The sequence below is a fragment of the Colletes latitarsis genome, chromosome 1 (genome assembly GCF_051014445.1).
Source record: "Colletes latitarsis isolate SP2378_abdomen chromosome 1, iyColLati1, whole genome shotgun sequence".
NCBI classification, from domain to species: domain Eukaryota; kingdom Metazoa; phylum Arthropoda; class Insecta; order Hymenoptera; family Colletidae; genus Colletes; species Colletes latitarsis.
In genome coordinates this window covers 47,621,948-47,646,399 of record NC_135134.1, presented here as the reverse complement: position 1 = coordinate 47,646,399, position 24,452 = coordinate 47,621,948, and the positions used below count along the sequence as shown (strand labels likewise).

Sequence of the window (24,452 nt, the reverse complement as noted above, 5' to 3'; positions counted from 1 at the left end):
TACAACGTCAATGCTCGTCGGAAATATACTTTCAGATAAATACAATATGTATTTCTTAAAATTGATAAATGCATCGAGAAATCTTATACACAGGAAGAGGAGATTCGATTATGCGATATGATGTAGTAAACATCTTGTGTCATGCTACTTTTCTCGAATTTTCGATTTCCATTTATCGATAAGATCACTGATAATCTTTTTGTTTTTTTTGTTACTTTAAATTCCGTTCAGTTACAAGGACAATCTTCACGACACGTTTATTTATACAATTTATTTTAAACGATTACGATCTCGATTTTTATTCTTATATTACTACAAAACTGTGACATCAAATGTTCGCTTAACAATGTTTCAATACGAGTATTTATGGCGTTGAGGACGTAAACGTTTTTAATAAGATTATACGTCTTTTTCTCGATGATTATGATTTTTGGACTATTATAAATAATCAAGTCAACTCTGAAGTTTGATAAAATTTCACCGTTGAATATTAATACAAATAGTGCACGTATTTACAAGTTGACGAGTATCTGATTTCTTCAACAGTTTTCTGATCACGCTGGAACAAAGTTCGTTGAATTCTTATGAGTCACGAAAATTCTATAAATACTATAAATAGTAAAATCGTACAAGTAACTATTTTAAAATAAATATTATAGATTAAAGAAACGATAAATGAAGTGCGCAGATAAAGATATTAAAAGGTGACAATAGACACAATAAGCGCGATAAAATATCGCGGATTTACATCTTATCGATAGAAATGGAACCCCACCTTTCGCTAGAATATCAGTTATCGTGAGGTGGGTCTCTATATAAACATCGTAAATCGGTTGAAAAGTCAGTTTAAAAATTTAGAGTGACCAGACTCCGATTTATACGAAAGCAAAATGAAAATCCAAGTTCTCGTTGTCTTCATGCTCGTAGCAGTCGTTGCTGCCATGGCTGCTCCCAATCAGGTGGCCGAAGGTTAGTACACATTATTAAGTAGAAATAAATAGAAATAGTACTCGTCGAATGAAAAGGTTTTCGGAGAACGATTTCTAAAGCGTTTCTAGAAAGAAATCCGTTTGCGTTTATGTAAAAATCTATCTATAATTTTTTATTAAAACATCGTTTGAAAGATGAACTTTCTGTTCTGACCCAAACTAATGTAACTGCGAATATTTCAGGGGAAGACTTACATCCTCTCGAATTGAATGTTGCGGATAGTGGTGTCGACACGCAAGGTGTTTCCTGCATCTTCGGGGACGCTGTTTGCTCTGCCCACTGTCGGGGCGAGGGCAGAAAGGGTGGAAAATGCATAAAGGGTACTTGCACTTGCTACAACTAGGTACGTGATATCTTACGTTTAATCTCATTTTTAAATTTAATTACGTTTAAGGGCCTCACGTGATTTTTCTCTTTGCAGATTTAATGTAACGAGTTTACATACCAAATCCGGCAATATAATTTTCTGTGTAACGGAACTTGTTATTAGATCCACAACGATTCATAATTTTTGTTGGAATATGATAAGACTAATAAATGATATCGCAGCTATTGTAATTGTGTTTCTATTAATCTATACAGCCTCTGATCAGCGAATTAAGACCGTATGCATGAATTTCGCTTTTCTACGCCATTTCGTAAATAGAAAATTGTCCACTAAACTGTTTCTTTTTGTTATTGCATCGAGAAAAGTTTGAGATCGATATTTTGTGTTTGGACAATCGGATATTATTTTGTTCAAAATTTGTAGTACTGGTATCTTAAGATAAGAGTTAATTTTAGTACAGTCGCGATCTACGTGCCAAGGAAAGCGCTATGCTCATTTCTGTGAGCGTACAAAGCGTGCATTCCCGGCCAGTGACTTGCGATTGCGCAGCAAATTGACACGCGGCGCACGGAGACCTATGACCCCCGTATAGCGGATGCAGGATCACTTCGCCTGAAACAATTGGCTGTTGGCGTATTCTCCATTACCGTCAGATTCGATATCGCTATAAGGTTGATCATACCGTTGACTCTGGAATGTCTCAGTTAATTGGAGTTTAAAATTTTCTGAACCCCAAAATTAATAAATAAAAAGTAATATTACGAGGTCGCCAACAGCGTATAAAAGAACTAGATATTAACGTACAGAGGTTTTCAGGAATATATGTAAATACTTAAGGGGTCAAATCTACGCATAAAAATTACTGACAAAATATTTCTTATCCGAGCACAATAGCATAAATATCTCGGAGCAAAGAGTATTTGACAGAAACTCATAATCACCGACAGATGTGTATAATATGTGTAAAATACGTAAAATAAATGCAAAATGTGCATTTAAAATTGTCAGTATGTATGCAAATATTAAATAATATGTTAAAAATTGGCAGATGTGATCGTCATCGTTGTTGCTGGGACATCGTGTGTATTTCGCTCTATGCGCACGTACTTTGCATATTTACAAGTGTCCGGCATATTTTGCATATATTTTACATATATTATGTATATATAAACGACTTCACCGTGCTTGAGACACTGCTATATATAATGTCAATGTTTAACCGCGATCGTGTCAAATTCCCAACCAGACAAGATCAAACCGCAGTTCTCTATCATACGCTCGTACAAAGAGAGTGAAAAGTGAGTATACACTTTATAAAAATGAGGTTCGTACAACGTTTACGGTGTATATTCCTTAAGGCCGAGGTAGTGAAATGGTAGTACGCGATATTTATGACGTTTCAAACGAACGTGGAGACATTTTTGCGATTCACGTTGAGGTAACAACCTCGATTAAGCAAACGTCCATTTTAAAACGCCTGGACGACTGTTTTAGAAATTTTACGTCGTACGTTCACTATGGTATTTCCACAGTTATGATTCCTTTTATTAATATTCCTAGCATCCTCGAGTGTGGCCTAAAATACTGGCCTCACTTTGGACTAAAATGTCAGAGCAGCTGCTTCAAGCTGTTCGTATAAAATCGATCGACGAATTGAAAAGCAAAAGTTGATAGTAAAACTTTTTATATGTCCAAGGTATAAATTATTGACATTTTTTTGACGTCACGCAAAAAGAACTATTAATTTAATAAACAATTGTATGTACAATTAGTCAAGAAAGTCTCGGTAGACCGAATTAAAATTTATTTTACGACGTATAATTTCAACGGTGAAATTATTGAATTTATGTATTAAAATTATGTGTATTATGTTAGATATATTGTGTAGAGTGTGGTGAACTCTTGTTTAGCTGACAAGGGTCTTACGCAATAATGAATGAGCCGACTGTTACTACAAAGCAGGGTAAAGTACAGGGTACTATCGTAAAAAGTGTTTTGGGTGCTTTTTACATCGCTTTTTACGAGATACCTTTCGCGGCTCCTCCTGTTAGAGAACTCAGATTCAAGGTAATGCATTTATTACTATTAGTCACTTACATTATCTTAAAATATTGCTTACAATCTCGTTTAACTCCAATCTCCATTAAATACAATGGCGTAAACAAATATGAGAAGTATCAAACAGCAACGTAAGGATGACTCATTTTAATCTACCCAGGTAAATATTATGTCACGATACAAGCCGTAAAAATATATAGAGAAAAACGTACGTTTCAAATAAAAAAAATTGACGTCTACCTTTGCAAGCATGTTCGAGGAACATCTTTTTCGTATCTTTCGAGATATTTGCCCGGGTAAATTGAAATGGGACAAGTAGAAAGATTATCGAATAGACATTAATATTTATTTTCGACTTGGAAATAGGATCCAGAGCCACCCGCTCCATGGACAGATATCAGAAACTGCACCAAATATACCAAAAAGATCTGCGTACAGGCGAGACAACATCCACCGTACAATGTAATCGGAAACGAGGATTGTCTTTACCTGAATGTGTATACCAATTCTGTCAGTGGATCGAAGCCAGTCATGTTCTGGATCCATGGCGGTAAATTCACAACAGGATCCGCAAGCCCCGAGCTAATGAGTCCTGATTACTTGGTCGCAAAAGACGTTGTCTTCGTTTCAGCTAATTATAGATTGGGCGCATTCGGTTAGTTGGATCATTTTCGACTCGATAATTAAAGGAAAAGATTTATCGTTGAAATTTTCAAGGTTTCTTGAACCTTGGGCACCGAGTCGCGTCCGGGAACCAGGCTCTGAAAGATCTGATCGCAGCTCTGCAGTGGGTTAAGGAGAATATTGCCAACTTTGGAGGCGATCCTGGCAACGTCACGATTTTTGGTCAAAGCGCGGGAGGAGCAATAACTCACGCCTTATCTATATCGCCAAAAGCACGAGGTAGATTTATCGATTCTCACCTACCGTTACCAGTTAAAATTTCAATAATCTGATAAATCGTCATTTTTATACAGGACTCTTTCACAAAGCAATCTTACAAAGTGGATTTTTGACTGCCAATTGGAGCTCCGGACAATTTGTTGCGGAACGCAGTTTTAAACTCGCGTCGATCCTCGGAATAACGTCGACAGATCCCGAGGAAGTCGTCGAAATGTTGCGTAAAGTGCCCGACAAGGACATCGTCGGAGCTTATTCGTCCATAATTACGAGACAGGCAAAATATTTTCCATGACCGCGTCTCGAGACAATCAGGCGATTTTTTAACGACAAACGTAACGTTTCCTTTATCGTTTTACAGGACTTGGAGTTGTATGAGTTGCCCTTTGGAGTGAGTTACGATGGAATGGCAGACGATCCAGTTTTGCCATTGCCAATCGAACAATTATACTCGAACGATAACAGCATTCCTATTATGGCTGGTTACCTGCCATACGAATGCAGCATGTTCTGCAACGGTGATTTTGGTTGAACTTCGTTTTGGAAGACCAACAATTTTGGCTTTATTATTTACCATTGATATTACCACTGATTAACTCAGACAGCCTATGTGCGTTTTTATAGCGACGGGTTCTGTCGTAAGTATAGTACAGATTTAACATCGAGCTTGATCGATACTTTACTGACTTGACGCATAAAATAAGTCCTCCAAAACGAAGCGTAACCGTGAATTTTATCGACGTACACGCGACGCGTTGGCCGTATCTATATGCTATTATTTTGTTTCAGCGAATGGCGAAGAAAGAATGGAAATTTATAATAATTATTTACCGGAGTACGTGAAGGTCTTAGGAAAATTAGAAAAGTTAGGGCCCGTAGAATTAGAAGAATTATTAAAGACTGTCAAGGATTGGTATTTCGATGGGCAACCAATTAGCATAAAGAAACTGGACATGTTTATATATTTCCAAACATACGTATTTTTTATCGCGCCCTTAAAACTGTACCTGAGGGATCGTTTGAAAAGGACGTCCACGCCTACTTACGTTTACAGATTTTCGTACGTCGGGAATGAAAACACATTCACGGATCTCAGGTGTAAACGTTTGGTCAATGGTAAACCTACATTACTCTGAATCTCACTTATGTCAGGGCTGTCGTCGAGTTTATAAGCAAGAGTAATACTTAAACATACTTTTAGGGGCATCTCATATGGACGAATTGGCATACCTGTTTTACTCGCCTATTTGTAAAGCCAAAAACCGTGAACCACCTGCAAATGGCACGAAAGACAGAATTATACTGGAACGTCTGACCACGATGTGGACCAACTTCGCTAGAACGGGGTAAATATTATTAATTTAACAATCATTTAAATAATATATATTTCACATTTTTAACGTAGAAATCCTACCACGTGTCACGATGATTTCGTCAAGACCAGTTGGAAGCCCGCGACAAAGGATAATTTCTATTGCTTAGACATCGGTGAAGAGTCTGAATTGGTAACCAAGGAACCGGAATTATTGCGTAGCTCAAATTGAACTTTCTAGGTGAATCTATTTCAAATGGACTATCTAGATCTAATCCAGACCCGATGTCAGAAATAAGTTATTAAGCGACACCTGCATTTGTCACATGAAAAAACAGTAAAAACAATTTTATGGTCGGATGGCAATATCTGGTTTGATTTTAAAAAGTGCAATTTATTTCAGTACGTCTAAAGACTGTCTCATATACCAGGGTTTGTAATCTATCTTTTAAATCGATATTTATGTTATTCTTCGTTTTCGTTCGAACATTCTCTTCTAATAAGAAATATTTCTCCTCTGAAATGGAGTTGACAATGCTCGCTGCAAATTGAAAACTGATACTCTCTTCATATTTATTTTCGTAACCAATGGATTTTCTTCCAATCTTTGCTCGTGGCGTTTAAAGACGAAGGGTCAAAATGTATCAATGGAAAAGTATTAAAGCATCGAGGGTACATTTCAGTGTGCGATTCGAATAAAATTAGGAAAAATTGAAAAGCATATCAACTTCCGGTATCCCCCACGACGTACCAAAATTTGACCTTTCCGGTCAAGGGGAAAAAGGTCACCCCGAATACGGGGGGCGATAACCAGAAAAAGCTTGGCGATTTCGGAGCGAAGGAACCGACGGAAAGGGGTGAAAGATCACAGACGAAGCGCGAGAGAGAACGAGAGGCGAAAGAGCACGGTGCAGAGAGAATCACGACTGAAAAACCAATATGCCTTGTGCGTCGGTATGCAATTAAAGGGTCGAGAGAGTTTACTGTCGATATTTTTCGACCAGCAATTATTGGAATCTTTTTTCCCCCTGATATAGCCGGGCTATAACCGGATCGGACCGACCGAGCACGGTAGTCCTGCAGGACTCTTCTGCATGAAGTACCCTTCAGAAGCGGACAAATGCGGCCACTATATGCACTTATGGTTCTTTCCGCGCTTTCATTAAAAATTGGACTCTACTCTCTAAAGCACCTCGTGCCTTCTCTCGTAGCTCTTCTCTCTTTCTCCTCGTACCTTTTTCCCGTCCATCCCTTTCGCTATCCAACGTTCGCTATTTTTCTCTCGTTTCCTCTATTCTTTCATCCATACGCTTACTACGTTCCCCACTCTCTGTCCACCTTTTTTTTTTTTTTTTTTTTGCCACTTTTCGTTCGCGTAGATCGCCAGGATATATAGCCACCCCCGATGTCAGTCATATTCGCGGTCGGGCTTTTCATCTTTGTTCGTTCTCCGAGGCCCACGGTCCGCGGGCTCGTTGAAAATTATTTCCTCCGGGTATTCCCGCGCCGGGCATTTCGGCCTTTTCAACGATAATACGGATACCGGATACCCGTGCTGAATTGCAAATAGCCACGTCGACCAGCCCCTGGCCCGAAACGTTTGTCCCGCGTCAAATTGTCGACGGTTAAGCGGCTCTCGTCGCGGGAGTATCGTTTTGCGTTCTAAGGGGAAATCAAGTTCCGGCGTACCCGGAGTTCAAGGCAACGAATTAATTCGCGTTCGTTGCCGATGACTCTACTTTACTGGAAACTGACTGCTTCTCGCTTCTTACGGGTTTGTAATAATATCGCGTGTACAAACGGACCTTTCGATGGATAAATAATTTGTACGCTTTTGGCCACTATAATATACAGGTTGTTCGGTCAGTCCTGGGAAAAATTTTAATGGAAGATTCTGGTGGCCAAAATAAAACGAAAATCAAGTGTATCAATTTTTTGACTGAGGCTTCGTTAAAGAGTTATTAAAACATTAAATTAAAGAATTTCAAATCATTCTAAAAAAATTATTTTCGGTTGCGGGGGTCAATTACAGTCATTTTTGGTGAATAGACATACCCCCGAAATTCTACCCACTTTCTAGAAAAAAATTCGAGAAGATGTGAAATTTTTGGGTGAAAAAAAAGACATCCGAATCGTCTTGGAAAAATTATTTTTAGTTGCAGGCGTCAATTGCAAGCATTTTTGGTCAATAGACATACCCCCGAAATCCTACTCAGTTTCGAGAAAAAAATTCTTTATCAAAAACATAATTTCTGGCCAGAAATGTCTGCCCGAATTTTCATATGAATCTTTAAAACGTGATAACTTCTGAACGGATTGGACGATTTTAATGTTTAAAAAAGTAAACTACGCGTATTTTGATGGAGAATATGTACAAATCGCAAAAATATTTGAAAAGTTGGTCCTTGACCCCGCAAAATGAGAAAAACCTCATAAAAATGGTCCAATTTTCAAACAGCCGTAACTCCTACAATTGTGAATATATTTCAATGAAACTTTTTTCTGAAGTAGAGCTCATGGGCACCTACAAAATAGTATTAGACAACTTTTCTGTACGGCGTCAAACAGAATTACTAAAAATGAAAAAGGAATTTTTAAGAAAAATCGACAGGGGGCCAAATTTTTCAACAAAATTAAAAAATTTCAAATCGTTCTAAAAAAATTATTTTTAGTTGCAAGGGTCAATTATAATCATTTTTGGTGAGTAGACATACCCTCGAAATCCTACCCACTTTCGAGAAAAAAATTCGAGGTTTGAAATTTTTCAACAAAATTAAAGAATTTCGAATCGTTCTAAAAAATTTATTTTTAATTGCAGGGGTCAATTACAATCATTTTTGGTGAGTAGACATACCCCCGAAATCCTGCGCATTTTCGAGAAAAAAATTAAGTACGGGCGGAACTTTAAACGTTAATAACTTTTTAACAAAGGCTCCATCAATAAATTGGTATTCTTGACTTTCGTTCTATTTTGGCCTCTAGAATCGCTCACTACAATTTTTCCTAGGGGTGGCCGAACACCCTGTGTAATAAAATATTTATACCTTTCGTCGTGAGAATTCTATAGCGTTCGAATATTAATTTTATCGTATCCCTATCGTTTTCCAAAACGATACGAACGTCGTTTCGAGGGTATCGTTTATCGAACGGATATCGATGGAACGATTTTTGTGAATTTGTTTAGTACACGTTGATCCTACAAGCTGTCCTACGCGATCGTCACACGCACCTACACACGCGTTGTCAAATATATTACCCTGCAACCGGGGGGAAAAAACCCAGGTGCAAGTCGAAATTGCGCACTGCGGAGGGCTACAAATCCCCAATGAAATTTTGCAATCAATTTATAACAGTTGCGATTCCGTGCAATCCCGTGCAGATCGCGTGGTAAAAATACGCGCGATTCTCTCTGGTTTCATGTACGATACGCAGCCAGGATCTTCGATCGCCGACGAAGAGATGTCTCCACGTGCTTCTCTGACCATGTACGAATACTTGTGCACACACCTGCGTATTTATTAAGGCGCGAAAATGTGAAAATATGTACAGTATTTAACATTCCCACCAAATATTTATGGGCATACATAGTGCAATACAAATGAGATCTAACTGTGAGATCAAGGAAACGAAAGCACAAATATGATTACTATTACGAAGGTCGAAGATTCTTAATTAACGAAGAAAAAATATATATATCAACAATGCCCGGACAAGTAGTCCATTTGCAATAATTATAAACTACATTACACGTCCTATATACCGTGGGAGCAATACCTTTAAAAAGAAAAGGTTATTAAAATAAAAAGTATGCTACTGCTTGAGAAAACAAACGAGACCAAACTTTTATAGCGTTCGTAAGTACGAGTTTGTCATTGTACATCAAAATACAAAGAATACGCTTCTGTCGTTGTTCGTTTCTGTTTCAGAAAACAAACGAGGCCGAACTTTTACAGCGTGCGTAAGCGCGAGTTCGTCGTTGCACATCGGAAAAGGGGGCACGAGGCTGGAGTGGGTCTTCCTGACTTTTGACAGGTCGAAAACCCCGATGTAGCCGATATTCTCCTATATCTGGGCTGCTACCTTGGTGGCAGCTTGGTGCAGAGAATTTCGACGAAGTTGGCGGGCCCACTCTGGTCAAATCCACTCATCTCACCTCCACGTGGGGCCCCCGGGACCCTGTACCCATTTCTTAGGTGCAGGGTGCGGACGAGTGAGTGGTAATCGATTTGGATACGCGTTTATTATTTTTTTTGCTTCTAAATTTAATTTGATCACAGACCAATTAACCCCTTTCCGTACTTTAACGAGTCTGATTCGTGACGAAGATTTTGGTCCAAACGTAAACATTACGAGCCAGGCTCGCGGACAGCGAATCACGATTCGTCAAAATTGCAACCTAATTCCTTCTTATCCGCACAAGCGTGTCGTTCGACTCCCGAAGAAGCTAGTCGCTTAATTAATTTATCAAGAAATCTCGCGTGGATCGTTTCGAGTGAAATTTTCAGCGCTGGTCTAGCGTGGGACCTGTTCGTGTCCCAGGCGACAGCATAACGTCTGAATATGGCCGTAGGCGTCAGGTGGTTCGATCGACGTGGCCTCGAAAGTCGAATAACAGGTAATTGCTCCGATCAGTTCGCGAAAAGAACGACGACCGTCCGTTACGTAAGTCATTAATAATAACGTTTTACGGGAGAGAGTGATCGTACGGAGATCTTTCAATTTGTGTTACATTCGTGTTCGTACGCAACCTTCGACGAAGCCCGACTTTCCCTCGGCGGTTTCGACGCGAAAGACAGCGTTACGATTTTTGTGCTCGTAACGTTATTGCAAGGACGTCGGGGCAACGAGACTGGTCCCCATAATTGTAATCGATGGCGAAACGATCGTACACGATTACCAGCGCTGGCGAGAGTTGACCAATCGGTCGATTACGCGCAATTATCTGTTTAGCGTTCTAACAGGCGATTTAACCTTCTCTCTCTCTCTCTCGCGAGGGATGCAATTACTTTTACCGGGCATTGTGTCTCCCGCCAACGAGACTGAATGAAACCGGGAATGCATCGTTGCAGTTTTGACTCTAACAGGTTATTCGAAACGTTCCTCGAAGCTCGAGACGAGCGACGATTATTTTCCTCTTATTAGCTCTCCTCCTCGATGCAATTACGTAGCCATAGATTCGCGCTGATCGATCAAGAGGTTTTCGAGATCTTCGGGCTCCTTGAGATCGTGGATTCGATCGACTCCTAGCTGTTTACTCGCTCGTTTCGAGACACAGTATATAGAGGCGTTTCGTTGTTTCTTCGTGAAAAGAAGTCGAAAATAAAGAATAATGTTCGCGAATCGTATTTACGACAGTATAAGTAAAGACGCTTCCCATGCTCGCCACCAGAGGGATTGCGCTCTCACAAGCGCTCGATCGACTCCCCAAAATCTCAGTCGTCTAAGGCAGAGCCTGCTGCAAAACCCCCTCCTTTCCTTTTCTGTCCCCCTACGAAATTCTCACGAGATCCTACCCGCAGCAAAGCAGCTTACACCGTAAGAAGAAATTTTGTCGTTATTATATTTATGTTCACAATGAAAAAATAAACAATGGTAGAATTTATGGACCATCGTAGAGGAACTGCAGCGTCGCCGTATCCGAGAATTTTACGTCAGGCGTAATTGTTTTTTTCAACGTCCATTCGGGCGCGGCGATTCCGACGATGTTTGCAACTTTTCTCATCGGGCCACGGGCCATTGCATAGTTCAAGGGTCAGTTTCGACGGGCCGAAATCCCGCGTGCTATCCACGATCGTGTTGTTTCTGCGACTCGCGAATTAGCAATTTACCCCGGGGGTAGAGTACTCCCGGCAAGCCGATCGTCCTGCTCGCTCCAGGATAAACGCAATTTGCTCGAAGGGAGGCTAATGCAAGAGTTAGTAGACAGGCGGTGCTGTGGGTCACGACGTAATCCGATTTCCTGAGCGTTAATTCGCGTACCAACCGAACCGACCTGTACTCCCGCGCTCGCATTATTTCCAAACCGGTCACTCGTTTCGAGGGCACGATCGCGAGCCCAGTCACCCCCGGCGTCTGATCCCCTTCGACGCCTCTGGCGACGACCCAGCGTCGATAACTTCCTCGAACTTGCCTTGAGAATTTTGAAACGTTCGGGAAGATTTCGAAACGCGTCCAACCCGATGCAAGGTAGATCGAAGCTATTAGGATACCTTAACGAAAATTTATTTTATTTTATTTGTTTATTTACGGCCAGATATCCATTGGTCTACTTACTCATCACTGATTGAAAAGATACATTAAAACTGTCAGATACAGAGTGTTCGTTAGCAGTAGTGTTGATGCGAGCAATATTATTTCGAAAACGAGATGCATATAATGACAAGATAAGAATAGAAATACGAAGAAAATAAATCGAATAAATGTCAAAGCTCGAATACGCGTGATAGAAGTAAGGTAAAAATATTTAGTTAAAATCGGGGTACAGGAAATACCGAGAAAAATTAAGAAAAGTCAGCTGTCGAGAAATCTGTGTCAGAAGATGCAAATGTTAAATTTGCTGTATCGAATACAGAATGAATTTGCTTCTAATTGGAAAACAGTTATTTTTCATTTCCTGAAATACATTTCAACGATTGATAGTTTATTCTTTTTATGGGAGAATTAATGTTGTTCAAACTAGATTTAGCACGATTCGTAGCTGCCAAGCTATATATTTATTTTTTTAAGTATACAGGGTAGCCTGCAATCTGTTCGACGGTTAAAAGATAGATGAGAGTCAATTGTGAGAGCATAAAGTAGAATTATATCAAGGAAAGAAGTCAGTAATTATGGTTGCTCAATAAACCAAAGTATCGTGTAATACGCAGTCCAGTTTCAAATGGAACGGAGGAATAATAAATACTGAATCTTATATAACACTAATAAATATTGTTTCCTTCGCCTCTTCGGATCATTTCGCTTGCGCAATGGCTGTACCTTGTTCTCGGACAGTAGAGTTTTTACATTATGTAACTCGTTTAACGTCGAAACTGATATAGCGATTTCACATTTTTTTACAAGCTTCATGTTTGGACTCGACGAAAGAAAAAAGCGTTTCGTTGATTTATGAGCGAATAGTATGAATATGAAAATTCAGGAAGTAGTTTATCGGAAACATAAATTAATTTTTTGGTTCTGCAATATTCCGGTTTGAGGGGAAAAAGGTCACCTTTTTAAAAAAGAGGATGTTTTTAATTTATACAAAAAAAATCCATGCTGATTAGTTGAAAATGATTTTTGTGTAAATTTTAGATTATCCCGAATTTTTGCAATATCCTTTCAGATAATCTTTAGACGAATAGCTTTAATTAAAATAAATCTCGAGTCGCTTTCGTTTTCCTCCGTTCAAACGTCAAATAATTTACATTCACTCATGAAACGTTTCATCATACTTGCGTTACATTCTCGAAGATCATAGATTAATGTTACGGCCGTTAAACATATAATGTCTATCTCGAATCTAAAAAAAGCGCGTTCCAATTTTGAAACAATGACCGTCGCTGGTAAGACCATTTAGAGAGCAGAAAATCTTTTGTAGTTTTGTCCCCAAAAATGGGGACGTTGGTCGTTAATTAGGTCGCGGAAAGCTTTCGTTTTTGGTATATAACGCGCATCACAAAGATTTATATGCCACGAAATTCGTTATTTTAAATTACTATTTTTTGGTATTTGTCGGAAATGGACATTTTTGGTTGAAATTTTAACATAGTTTCAAAGAACAAAAACGTGTTTAATTATCCTTGCTGTCTTTCTAACATTCCTCTTTTCTTATTGCGATCGAATATCCCCAAAAAATCACCGCTGAAATTTCTAAGTTGGGCAGTCCTCCCATCACCTAGTTTATTCTCCAGATGCAGCACTTTCTGATTACCGTCTATTTCGATCGATGGGACCACTGTCTCAGAGGGCAAACATTCCGAAAATTCGACGGAGTGAAAAATTTGGTCGACGCATACTTCGAATTTAAACCATCGGAATTCTACCGCCATGAAATTCAACTTTTACCACGAAAGTCGGGGAATAGAAAGTAATAGAAGTTGGCGATAATTATTTCAATTTTTTCAAAGCTCACAACGGTATTATAAAAACTTAAAAAAATTCTTATTATGTCCAAATTAAGTTTTTGATGCTATTTAGTCGTGTTCAAAATCGATATTCCATTGCAGGGGTCAATTACAATCATTTTACAATCATTTTTTTGCGCGATTCAACGTCGTTTTAGTTGTTTTCTTTTCTTGTTTCTTCGCATTTTTGATACTCTCGTATAAGGCAAAGTCTAAAAACCCATTCTGCACGAGCTAAAATTTTTCACGCTTCTCGAGGAAAAATTAATTCTGTACGAAATCTAAATTCTCGAAACGTTGGCGCGGTATTTCCCCCGGGGGGTGAACAATGTTAGGTTTCAGTGTCAATCGCGAAAAAGTACAGCTCGCCCCTAAAAGGATCGCGGTTCTCCGGGGTCGAGTATTGTTCGAACGCGCGAATGGTTACGCAAACCGTGACTAGAATCATTGCGGTCGTTGCCCATTGGACGCGTACAAACGTTTCTCCGCGATAATCTTTGTCGTGTTACTATTTACCGCGACGCATTCCCCGCCCGTATCCCAGTTGCGACAACACGTATCGCGTTTACGTATTTGGCTTACAACGATTACGAGATGATCGTGCCTGAGCCACGTTCAATCAATCAGCGTTTCTCACTGGTGGGCTGGAATTCCGCGTTAGAGGCGCGTCTTTGCCATATTCGCGATAGTGTTTTACACTTTGCGTCTAGCCGCACCGATTCGCGGAAAATTTCGATCGATGAACAAATCGTTGCAAACGCGATTTATTTTCAAGCAAATTTAATTGGTCACTGTTCTCACGATTATTATAAACGAACATAGTTGAATTTTTATTCAATTTCTCGATGTGTTTCCAAATATGATATCTAAATATTATAAATAGTTTAATATTTGACATTTTTTTTCATATATTTATAGAATCTTGTTACTACGATAGATACAGTTGCATCTTGAGATTCGAAGTCGCAAGCGAGATATGGCGTGTTCCTTCGATCGATTTTATAATGAATATAAACATCGTGTTCGCATCGTCAGAGATCATCCGGGATATTTCGATAGTGAAACTCAATTAGTCGATAGTCAATGTACGTACAGCTTTACTGGAGTATGCATGCTAATTCTAACGTAAACATTTGCAAATTCGACTTGCTATTAGTATTACTACTGTGCAATAACCGTGGTAACCGATTTACATCGCAATGCTTGACGCATTGTTGCTAACGTGTAATAATATCAATTATTTGAATTTCATCGTTATTGCTTCTCGTCAAATTGTAGAATTAATTTTGCCGAAACGAGAAAATGTTAAAGTTTTAATCTCGCGTGTGTTTTTATCTTTTTATTATTTAATCGGGGAAGCGAGAGAATAAGGGACAAAATATATTCTATCGAATTTAAATTATAAAATTTGATTTATCTTCTGTATGTTACCGCTAGAAAAATGCTTGAAATTTCAAAATAAGGAAGGAAGAAATATCTGTTTTTTTTAAAAGTTTGGAGACCGTTGGTGTAAGTAGACATTTTTCTACGGGAAGTTTACGCTTGCTTCATGGATGAACGAAGTGATTATTTGCGTAATAAGGCGGGAGAATTATTCGACGGGCACGTGCTGTCTGATGGTCCGCAGCACAGCAAAGTAAGTCAGGATAATCCGCCGTCCGTTTCCCCGCAATTGATATTCCATTCATAGAATTCGCGAGACGAGGGTCGTAATAAAGTTGCGTCGCGCGGTTAACCGATTGGCAGTTAACTGGCAGAGTCGGTTAACCGTATCCGGTCGATCAATAATTTTAATCCGTTAATCGACGTAACTTCGTTGTCCAATTTCTTGTTCCACGAATTTGACGAGCCACACTTTGACCCCTTTTGGTTGACGCAATGACGCACAAAGTTCAGATATACATATATTGCTCTACAAACCAGAAATTATACAAAAATTCCTGAGAAAAAAAAAGAAACTTATCGTCGTAGAACCTTAATTCTTTGCAATACTGTGACCAAACTATCTAGACAATAGGTCTATCTTTTTCCATATTTTGTTAACAGAATAGTAATAGAATTCGATCAATTTAATAGCCAAATATTTTACGAGTTTTAAACGCTAGTAGTAAACATTGAACATTTTTAGGGAAAACTTTAAAATTTGATCGCCTCACGAATAAATACGTTTCTATAGGAGTTTAAATTTTAACAAAACCGTATCACTAATTCCCATTTTCGTCCATTCGATCATTTCGTGCGTTCTGTTAACTTCATTCACGGTACGTTGTGTACTCGGATAAAAACAAACTGCACGATGTACCGTTCCACCGATATAATTAATGGAGCATTTCTAATTAATAACAACGTTCCTCGATACCTGGAAAATTACAATTATTCAGCGTTTATAGCGACAATTACTTAGTCCGTTTAAAGCGAGTTTGTACGTCAATCCTTGTTAAGGATTCCAAAGGAACCTTAACATCGCGGGGTTTATGATACGAGCGTGACTTCTTCGCTATTTTTGAGACATTTTTACTTGGAAGTTACGTTACTGTTATTAAGGAACCTCCGAACTCCACACAGGACTTGGAATCCTTGGAGCTTTTCCTTGCCTCAATAACGATTTACGTATCGTAAACTCGCGGTAGCGCATAGCTGCAGACCATCGGGGTCTTGGGGGCTTTGGTTTCCCCAAATTGTTTATTTAAAAAGGGACAACGTCTCGCTCACTGGTGTACCTGGACACTGGACAGCAGCGTGGGTGGGAATGTTGCAAATTGTTAGGAATTGCCTTGTCAAAGTGACAACGATGAGGATTGGCTAGTCCCTATGGGAAAAATCAGGACGGGAAGTTAGATTAATTTTGACAGACTTATGCCTTCACACTTAGTCTCCGCAAGAATTCATTCCTGCGTAACAGAAGCATCGTCTTCTGTGGGTAAAGCTCAAGGGTACACGGTTAAGGAGCACAGAGTGGCTGTGCCATAAGCAACGACCACGAGCAACAGTTGTAAAAACATTTCGACTATTTGCTCGTGGCCGAAACAATCCTTTTAAAACGTAGAAGCTTTCAGACGCGTTACTATGTGTTTTTATTCGAGGGAAGCGAAAAGTTTCTGACATGGAATTAAATTCTCCGTTAATACAAGAGATCATAAAATATCACGTATCTTAGAGTTCGTTAAGACTGAGCAGTTTTTATGAGGGTACAATATTGGCTTTTAAAACAACTATGAAATATAACACAGATATTTTATCGAACTTTTATTCCCGATTTAGTGAGATCTCTTTTATTAATATCCGAATCTCCGATGATATACGACGACACGAAATTTCTCCTGCAACGTTACGCGATGTTTCAATGCTGCACCATCAGCGAAACGTTAACAAACGCTTCTATTCCGATTCGTTTCGCGGTTTGTTTTATCTTCGAGGAACCGTCCAAATCCGACGAGGTAAGCAACAAACCGTTTCCGCGATTCGTGGGCGTAAAAAGCGCCTAGGTTTAATTCAGTCGCCAGGCGAACCTGCGACGCGAAAATGATTTCATTGTTCCAACGAAACCGATAGCGGCTCGCGGATTTTGAAAAGATTTATCGCTACGAAGGAGTCCCTTCGTACTAACTTCATTTGTATTCTTCGCTCGAAACCTGAGGGGAAACGAATAATTTGATTCTATCGGTTTACCGAGTTCGCGGAGTACACGAAGAAGATTTACGGTAACGAGATCACGAAATTGGTTGGGAAAAGGAAAACAAAAGGGGCGGACACCGTTAGAAACGAGGCACACGATCGAACGAAAAAGGAGTCGGTACTTGGTGATCCGGCGAATCGCGGTCGATATAGTTTATAGAGAGTTCTAACATCCACTTTAGAAGACTGAGAACACAGTGTCTTATTTTGCTTAGTTTTCTATTCATTCCTTGCTTTTTTGGGTTCGAATATTACCCATTCGGGGAAATTCGTTGTCGGTCTTTTTGTGTACACGGTACACTGAACAAATGTTTTTAAGTGCTGGTAAAATCTAATGGATTTAGATCCGAAGAACACGCAGGCAACAGGTCTTGCACGATCTATCCATCTGTTTGAAGATCGTTCATTCAAGAACTGTCCGACTACGCGGCTGAAATGGGACGGTGCACCGTCATGCATTAACTACCATGCGAAGTACATCTAATGGCACTTGTTGCGATAAATCATTCAATTGTCTACTCAATAAATTGAGTTGTCAAACTTCCATTAGCGCAAACAAAGAGTTATCGAACATGTAGAATCAGCTGTAGCAGCTCAGTTTGCTAAATATCATTGATTTAAATTCAATTTTTGAAGGTGCACGAAGAAACATAGAGCCAGGGGAACGAACGGAATTGACATTCGAATATTTAGTTAACGATAAAATTGCGCGAAGCTGATATTCAAATATTTAGAAAATATTAATGAACGTTGATTTTGAAAGCACTCGTCGTACTGAAATTTTCAACGAGTCTCAGCGTTAAAAAAAGAAGGAACGTCAGTTATCCGGCGAGGCCAATATATTTTCATTATCAGAATTACGCCGGAGTTTCGCGAAAGCACGAGCAATTTTAGTATCAAAGGGTAAAGCAACCAGACGAATACATGCTCCGATGAAGCAACACACACGCCTGTGATATTAGATTCACCCGATTAGCGGGGGCCAAAATCACTTTGAACTTTTGCAGGTCACGAGTTCAAACGTTCTCCCCGCGAAACGTACTCTTAAAACGTTACGGTCGATTGATCCAGGCTGGTTCGCGAGATAAGAAAAAAAGGAGAGCTGATTATGAAAGAGTTACCGGTGCATGCGGCGATGAGATAAAAATATTCGAGATGAAATGGAACGTTCGACAAGGGACTCGGTCGACCAGCGGATCCCGGAGGAATTTGCAGAATAAAAATTTGACGCTGTGCCAACGTGATTATTAAAAATGGCTACCGCAGAGCCAACCGGACCTTCTGTTCGACCAAATTTCGGTTGTAATATTTCGTGTACGGTTTTCGACCGTGATCGAACCGGTACGAAACGACCGTATAAACTTTTTCACTTTACATAATTCGAGCACATAATGGAGATACGGCGGAACGTGGGTTATCGGAAATAATATCGAGATAAAATGTTTCGTATAATCGAATGCAAAAATAGTGCATTTTTAATGGCGGTGCATCGAAGTTAATTTCGCTAAATACGTATTCGGTAAGGTAAATGTATCGATAATTTGACGGTCGACGAGAAATGTTAAATTGGAATATCCCGAAGAACAAACTAATGTGATCGGGATCGTTGTAAATGTATGAAAATTATCTGGACTGGTCACACTTGACTGCTGAAGTGGACTCTTTGGTTGTTGAGCACGAAATGTATTTTGGATATGTGATTGCTGTTTACATCAGTTCGGTGTGTGTTCCTATTAGCTAATTGGTGTGGCGGAGAAGTGATTGTCACCGTAAGTGATTGGTTTAGTTATTTGCGTAGGTGTGGCTAAATTTAAGATTCTCTCCTGTCATTTTTGTTATATATTTCCTATTTACATCGGAAGCTAATCAAAATTTGATACCAAATTTTGTCCGGTCTTTTACAAAAGAATATAAATCGTTCAACCGGTAAAATGATCTATCGTGGTAGGTTTAAATATCTATTTTTTAGCTTGTCTAACAGTAGGTAATTCATTAATAATTCTTTATATGTTAGACTACCCCTTTTATCGAAGGGGGTCCAAATTGGCTCAAAACGTTTATATATAACATTATCGTATAAATTACGATTGCAGCGACAATTTTGATGCGAACTTTTGACGAGTTAAGCATAGAAGGAATATTAACACATCAGGAATACCGTTATTTCGTTAATTTCAATCAACTAACATCAGTTAACACGGGTTCAAGAGTGTTTCAATATTTGCCTCCGCGCGCTACAATCTTATTGTCAAAATCAAGCATTCAGCGAAAACAGGCACGACGCAAACAAGACCAACAGCGAACGGAGATTCCATCGAGATGTTCGAGGGCACCGAGGATCGCGAGTTCAATATTCGCGACGGAGAAACAAACAAGCCGCGTCTGGTGGAGCACTACGAGTACTCAAACTGAGAGATTATTCGAATAATTTAATAATATCGTAAATATTATTATTCGAAGGTTACAGAACGTTTGAAAGGAATGTCTACAAAAATTCAAATTTAATTTCCTCGTCAAGAATCAAAATTCGATCGACAAAACTGTTCGAGTAATTTAATATTTGAATACTGTGCAAGTACAGTGCTTAGACTGAACATTGAATGTTACAAGACGGATTAGAGGGAATGTCTACAAGAATAAAAATTTAATTTCCTCGTCGAGAATTAAAATTCGATCGACAAGACTGTTGGAGTAACTTAATATTTGAATACTTTGCAAGCACTCGGATTAATAAACATTAAACATTAAAGATGTTATCGATCTTTGAACTAGATGAAGGTAACAGCGACGAGGAAATTTTGGAGGTTGAAGTATATTCTAAATACAGGTTCTCTAATTACGGAACGTAGTAAGAGTCTGTAGATACGTCGCTTTAATCTTTAATGACTCTTCAACGACGGAATACCGAAATAATACCGGTATATTGGTTTTGGTATAGCTTCGCTGGAGTAATACTGATACAAAGCGTACGTGTTTCGGTCGTTGTGTGCGTCGAATACACGCGAGTTCCCTCGAAAAAAGGGAAGTTTGCACGGTGAACCTGGCTCGATCCGTACGAAGAAGCTCCGGGAAGCAGTGAATCAGCCGGGTCATAAAAATCACAGCGGTTCGCCGGTTTTGAGCGGACGTCGGATACTCGGCGTCGCCAATGTTTCGTTTCTTGCCGCGGTGCCCTTAAATCGCCCTATGAATTCTCATCCTGCGCCCAGCCCCTCCTGACGTCCCTCTAACCAGCTCACCCGTTCATCTCTTGCTACTTTCGTTCGTCCTCGGCTCTCCGGGAACGTTTCGGTCGATCGATTTCGCCGTGGATACGCGGAGGCGGTCGGAGCGAGCGAAAGAGACGCTCGGAACCGGGCAAAAAGAGGGAAGAAAAAACGCGGCGAACGGTGGAGGATAGTCAAAGCGACCAAACAGGCGAGAGAGAGAGAAAGAGGGAGAGAGAGAAAAAAAATAGAGAGAAAGAGAGAAAGAATCAGTCGTCGCGGGCGGTTGGAAGAGAGAGAGAGACGGAGCAGAGAGGGGAGGAAAAAAAAGGGGAACGCCGCCGCGGAAACGAGATCGCGAAATAAAAGGGTTGCGAGTGGCGGGGCCTGGGACGTAGAGTGGAAAAGAGAGGGTCGAAAGAGATAGAGCCGAGCTGTCGGATAAGAGGAGAAGGCGAGATAGAGGAGAGGAGACGCAGACGCGTTGTGCCCGCGTTTTCAACTACCCGCCTACAGGGGAAAGGACGGTTGCTCCCGTCTCTTCCTATTTCTCTGCTCCTCTTTTTCCATTTTCTACCTTTTTCCCGGTCCGACCACCCCTCTACCGTTAGTCCCCCCTCCCCTACCTCCTCCCTGTCTCCCCGCGCGCTCACGGCAGGAAAACAAATTTTCGTTCTCCGTGCACAGGGCTGTACACCACCACTATCGTTGCCGCCATCTCGCTACGGGCACCACCGGGGCCCACCTCTACCATTTTCCGGTTACCATCATCGACGGGACCACCGCCAACCCCGAACAACCCAGCATCGTCTCGGTCTTGCAGCTTGGGAAGCTGCAACACCGCCATCTCCATCGCCTATGCCAGCTACGAGGTAGCGCCAGCATCACCACCACCAACCCCGAGCAACCCGGCAGCGTTCGTTCAATCCCTCTCGACGGCGGTGCGCGCCGCGGCGCTTTGAATGTAACTAATTAGTAACTACGTTCAGCGTGACGTAATAAGCAGCAGACGGTTTCTAGCAGCGGGCTCGGCGTAGCGTGCGCCGACCTCGTTATCGTTTTATTTCAAAATTTTCATCCCCTTGACTCGACCGCCCCTTTGCACCGACAACGAGCCCCGCCGCTTCTTGCTTCTTCTCTCCTTTTTTTTCTTTCTCTCTCTCTCTCTCCCCCTTTTTCTCTTTCTCTTTCTCCCCGAAACGCGCTTGTCCCGTCGTTCGCCGTCCCTCTCTCGCGATTTACCCCGGAAGCGCACGAAAAATACGCTCCCGACACTCGACCGGAATAAGGAGGATCGTCGATCTCGCTTAGAGGATCGATCGAGCGACGATCGTCGATGGATCGCGGTTTTGGAACCGTATGGAGCGAGAAAATAAATGTTTTATTGAGCTTTTTAGTATTTATGTACGGTAGGGCGATCGAAACTTTTGGAACTTAGGTGAGGAATAATTTTTCAATGTTAAATGTAATACTAATTCGGAGGTTTGGAGCTGTACGAAGGGACGAGTGTTTTAGGTACGATAATTCGAGCGTATAGAGTGAGAAAATAATTATTTGCTGGATTTTTTAGTATTTATGTACGGTGGGGCGATCGAAACTTTTGGAACTTGGGTGAGGAATAATTTTTCAATGTTAAATGTTATGCTAATTCGGGGGTTTGGAACTGTACGAAGGGACGAGTGTTTTAGGTACGATAATTCGAGCGTATAGAGTGAGAAAATAATTACTTGATGGATTTTTTAGTACGGTGGGACACTCGAAACTTTTGGAATTTGGGTGAGGAATAATTTTTCAATGTTAAATGTAATACTAATTCGGGGGTTTGGAACTGTACGAAGGGACATGTGATCTTGTAATAGCGATAATTCGAGTGTACGTAGTGGGAAAATAAATATTTGATCAATTTTGTAGTATTTAACTGCGATGGGATACTCGAAGGTCCTCGAAATTGGAAACAATTCGAAACTCGGATGAATAATAACTGTTCGATGTTAATACCGACACGTTTGCTACCACCACTCGGTTGAAAAATCGTTCGTCACAGACCATTTTATGTTATTGTAACAAGTACGAGTTAAATATAGTAAAGAATATTTTCAATGTGGTATCCCATGTAATGTGTCAATGGTCGATAGTCCAGGTTTGGTTTGTTCGTACGGATATAAAATAGACAATCGACATTGTTACACATAGTGTAGATTGCAGATATTTATTCAAATATAGCTTTACAAACATTCTGTAATATTTTCCAATGTTCAAAAAACAGTCTTTGCTGACCTAGTTCGCCGATCCAGCAATTCAGATAGGAATCGAATTGTTCCGGCGACCGAAAAATAATACAGGGTTTTCGCAAATTTGTATTTGCATAAACATCCGCAGTCTAGTTGTATCTGATATCGGTTTTGGGACGAATTTCACTCTGAACAATTCCATTTTTTTTGTGGTTCTACTTTTTCGGTGTACACGATTTTGATATCAACTATTTTAAACCGCGAAGTTTAATAAATTCGCAAGATTTTTTTTAACAGAGGGAGAATCTTTTAAAGAATTTTTTTTCTGTGACGATAAATAACATGGTAAATTCGAATAAAATTTACTGCTTTTATTTTGAATATTTTCGTAAAGAAGAGAAAATAGGGCCTGTCGCCTTGAATAAGTTCATCAATGCGAGCTTAAACTGAAATCACGATCGGTCGTTCTGCTGATCAACCCGCTTGTAAAAATTTTCTCGATTCACACAGTTTATACCGTATTGCTCAAGCACCGGGAAATCAATTTCAGACGGTTTTACATTATCAGAAACCAGAAATCTTATCACCGAACGCTATTATTAAAAACTGTGCATTTCGAGAGAACTCGACCATCGTTGATTGAACAATATGAATATTAAAATCATCGGAAGACATCGGTGTTATCGAAAATCAACGGTGGAGAGTGTATAGGAGAGACGGATATACCAAAGACTCAAAATGCAAGGAAACACCAGAGAATTCGTTAGAAAATTATTCAAAATAACGATCGCCCAACGAAACACTTAACAGGATTCTGTAAATGTTGACAGAGACGAGAGCGAAAATCGGGGTGGCGATTGGAAAATTTCGCTGACCCAAGGGACACACGTCCATCGTTTAAAGCGACTTTCAGACACGAAATTATTCAGCAAAACGACAATTTTGTAAAACGGGAACGCTCGTTACGCGAAACGATCCGATATTTTTGAACCGCGCTCGCGATTCACGAGTCACCGATCGATGTTTTGATCGATTAAATCGGAGGAACCCGGGTCAACGTATCGCGAATAGATTGTATTAGAACGATGGCGGCGGTCGTTTCCGGTGAATTGAAATGCCCGGTGTCGGGGCGGACGAAAAACCTCTGAATCTGGTTATTCAACGCGCGGGGGAAGTTTCTGGCAAAAGTGTATTTAACGGGAACCAGTGAATACCCGAAGAATTAAAGCCAGGCATTTTTCCAGACGCGACTGCACGGTGAATCCAAGGAACGGAGCCGGAGAACCAGACGATGAAATCGGGCAGCGGTCGTCTCTCTAATTAAAATCCACCGCGATCCGCTTACCCTGTCTGTCCGTGAGTGACTATCTACCTTCATGGATTAACAACGATCTCGCGACTATTACGCAGATGTGATCAAGTCGTCGACAGTTTCACCATTACTATCGTGGACCGTCTCTCCTCGAAGCCTTCGATCCCTTTTCGTCGTTCGAATCTCGCGCCCTTTTCATACACGAACTTTCAAATAAATTCACGGTCAGAAACGCTGTTGATCTTTGGATTATTACAGCTCCAAGAACAGAAATCTTCCTGGAGTTTGTTTCAAAGAACCTTCTATTTTCTCGATTCTAAATTGAACTTTCTCGGAGA

The 24,452-nt window shown here is 40.2% G+C and overlaps 3 protein-coding genes across 5 annotated transcripts; all 3 read left to right on the top strand.

The window, feature by feature from the left end:
• The first annotated feature begins 645 nt into the window (after positions 1 to 645).
• On the top strand, positions 646 to 1,543 carry LOC143342976 (defensin-A-like). The gene is made up of 3 exons (XM_076767362.1): positions 646 to 969; positions 1,173 to 1,333; positions 1,412 to 1,543. Exons 1-2 carry the CDS (start codon positions 891 to 893, stop codon positions 1,331 to 1,333), a joined length of 240 nt encoding a protein of 79 aa, XP_076623477.1. The 5' UTR covers positions 646 to 890; the 3' UTR covers positions 1,412 to 1,543.
• A 963-nt stretch (positions 1,544 to 2,506) lies between these two features.
• Positions 2,507 to 9,442, top strand: LOC143340551 (esterase E4-like). 3 transcript variants are annotated; one of them, XM_076762677.1, is made up of 10 exons: positions 2,510 to 2,616; positions 3,229 to 3,385; positions 3,743 to 4,031; positions 4,094 to 4,279; positions 4,354 to 4,553; positions 4,638 to 4,794; positions 5,066 to 5,392; positions 5,478 to 5,622; positions 5,682 to 5,829; positions 9,411 to 9,442. In XM_076762677.1, the coding sequence occupies exons 2-9, from the start codon at positions 3,251 to 3,253 to the stop codon at positions 5,818 to 5,820; spliced, it is 1,578 nt and encodes a 525-aa protein (XP_076618792.1). In that variant the 5' UTR covers positions 2,510 to 2,616; positions 3,229 to 3,250; the 3' UTR covers positions 5,821 to 5,829; positions 9,411 to 9,442. The 3 variants fall into 3 exon arrangements, with proteins under 3 accessions (XP_076618783.1, XP_076618792.1, XP_076618774.1); XM_076762668.1 differs by lacking the exon at positions 9,411 to 9,442 and having other exon boundaries at positions 2,507 to 2,616; positions 3,207 to 3,385; positions 5,682 to 5,954; XM_076762659.1 differs by lacking the exon at positions 9,411 to 9,442 and having other exon boundaries at positions 5,682 to 5,954.
• Positions 9,443 to 9,884: 442 nt separating this feature from the next.
• LOC143344933 (uncharacterized) lies at positions 9,885 to 21,533 on the top strand. Its single transcript, XM_076771568.1, has 2 exons — positions 9,885 to 10,203; positions 21,259 to 21,533. Exons 1-2 carry the CDS (start codon positions 10,149 to 10,151, stop codon positions 21,531 to 21,533), a joined length of 330 nt encoding a protein of 109 aa, XP_076627683.1. The 5' UTR covers positions 9,885 to 10,148.
• The last annotated feature ends 2,919 nt before the right edge of the window (positions 21,534 to 24,452 follow it).

Excerpts from the sequence above, each read along its gene's own strand:
- LOC143344933 (XM_076771568.1), top strand. The coding sequence starts at position 10,149 with ATGGCCGTAGGCGTCAGGTGGTTCGATCGACGTGGCCTCGAAAGTCGA. Across the intron at positions 10,204-21,258 it reads CCTCGAAAGTCGAATAACAG|GGCTGTACACCACCACTATC; the intron begins GTAATTGCTCCG and ends CTCCGTGCACAG.
- LOC143342976 (XM_076767362.1), top strand. The coding sequence starts at position 891 with ATGAAAATCCAAGTTCTCGTTGTCTTCATGCTCGTAGCAGTCGTTGCT. Across the intron at positions 970-1,172 it reads TCCCAATCAGGTGGCCGAAG|GGGAAGACTTACATCCTCTC; the intron begins GTTAGTACACAT and ends CGAATATTTCAG.
- LOC143340551 (XM_076762677.1), top strand. The coding sequence starts at position 3,251 with ATGAATGAGCCGACTGTTACTACAAAGCAGGGTAAAGTACAGGGTACT. Across the intron at positions 4,795-5,065 it reads ATGCAGCATGTTCTGCAACG|CGAATGGCGAAGAAAGAATG; the intron begins GTGATTTTGGTT and ends ATTTTGTTTCAG. Across the intron at positions 5,623-5,681 it reads ACCAACTTCGCTAGAACGGG|AAATCCTACCACGTGTCACG; the intron begins GTAAATATTATT and ends TTTTTAACGTAG.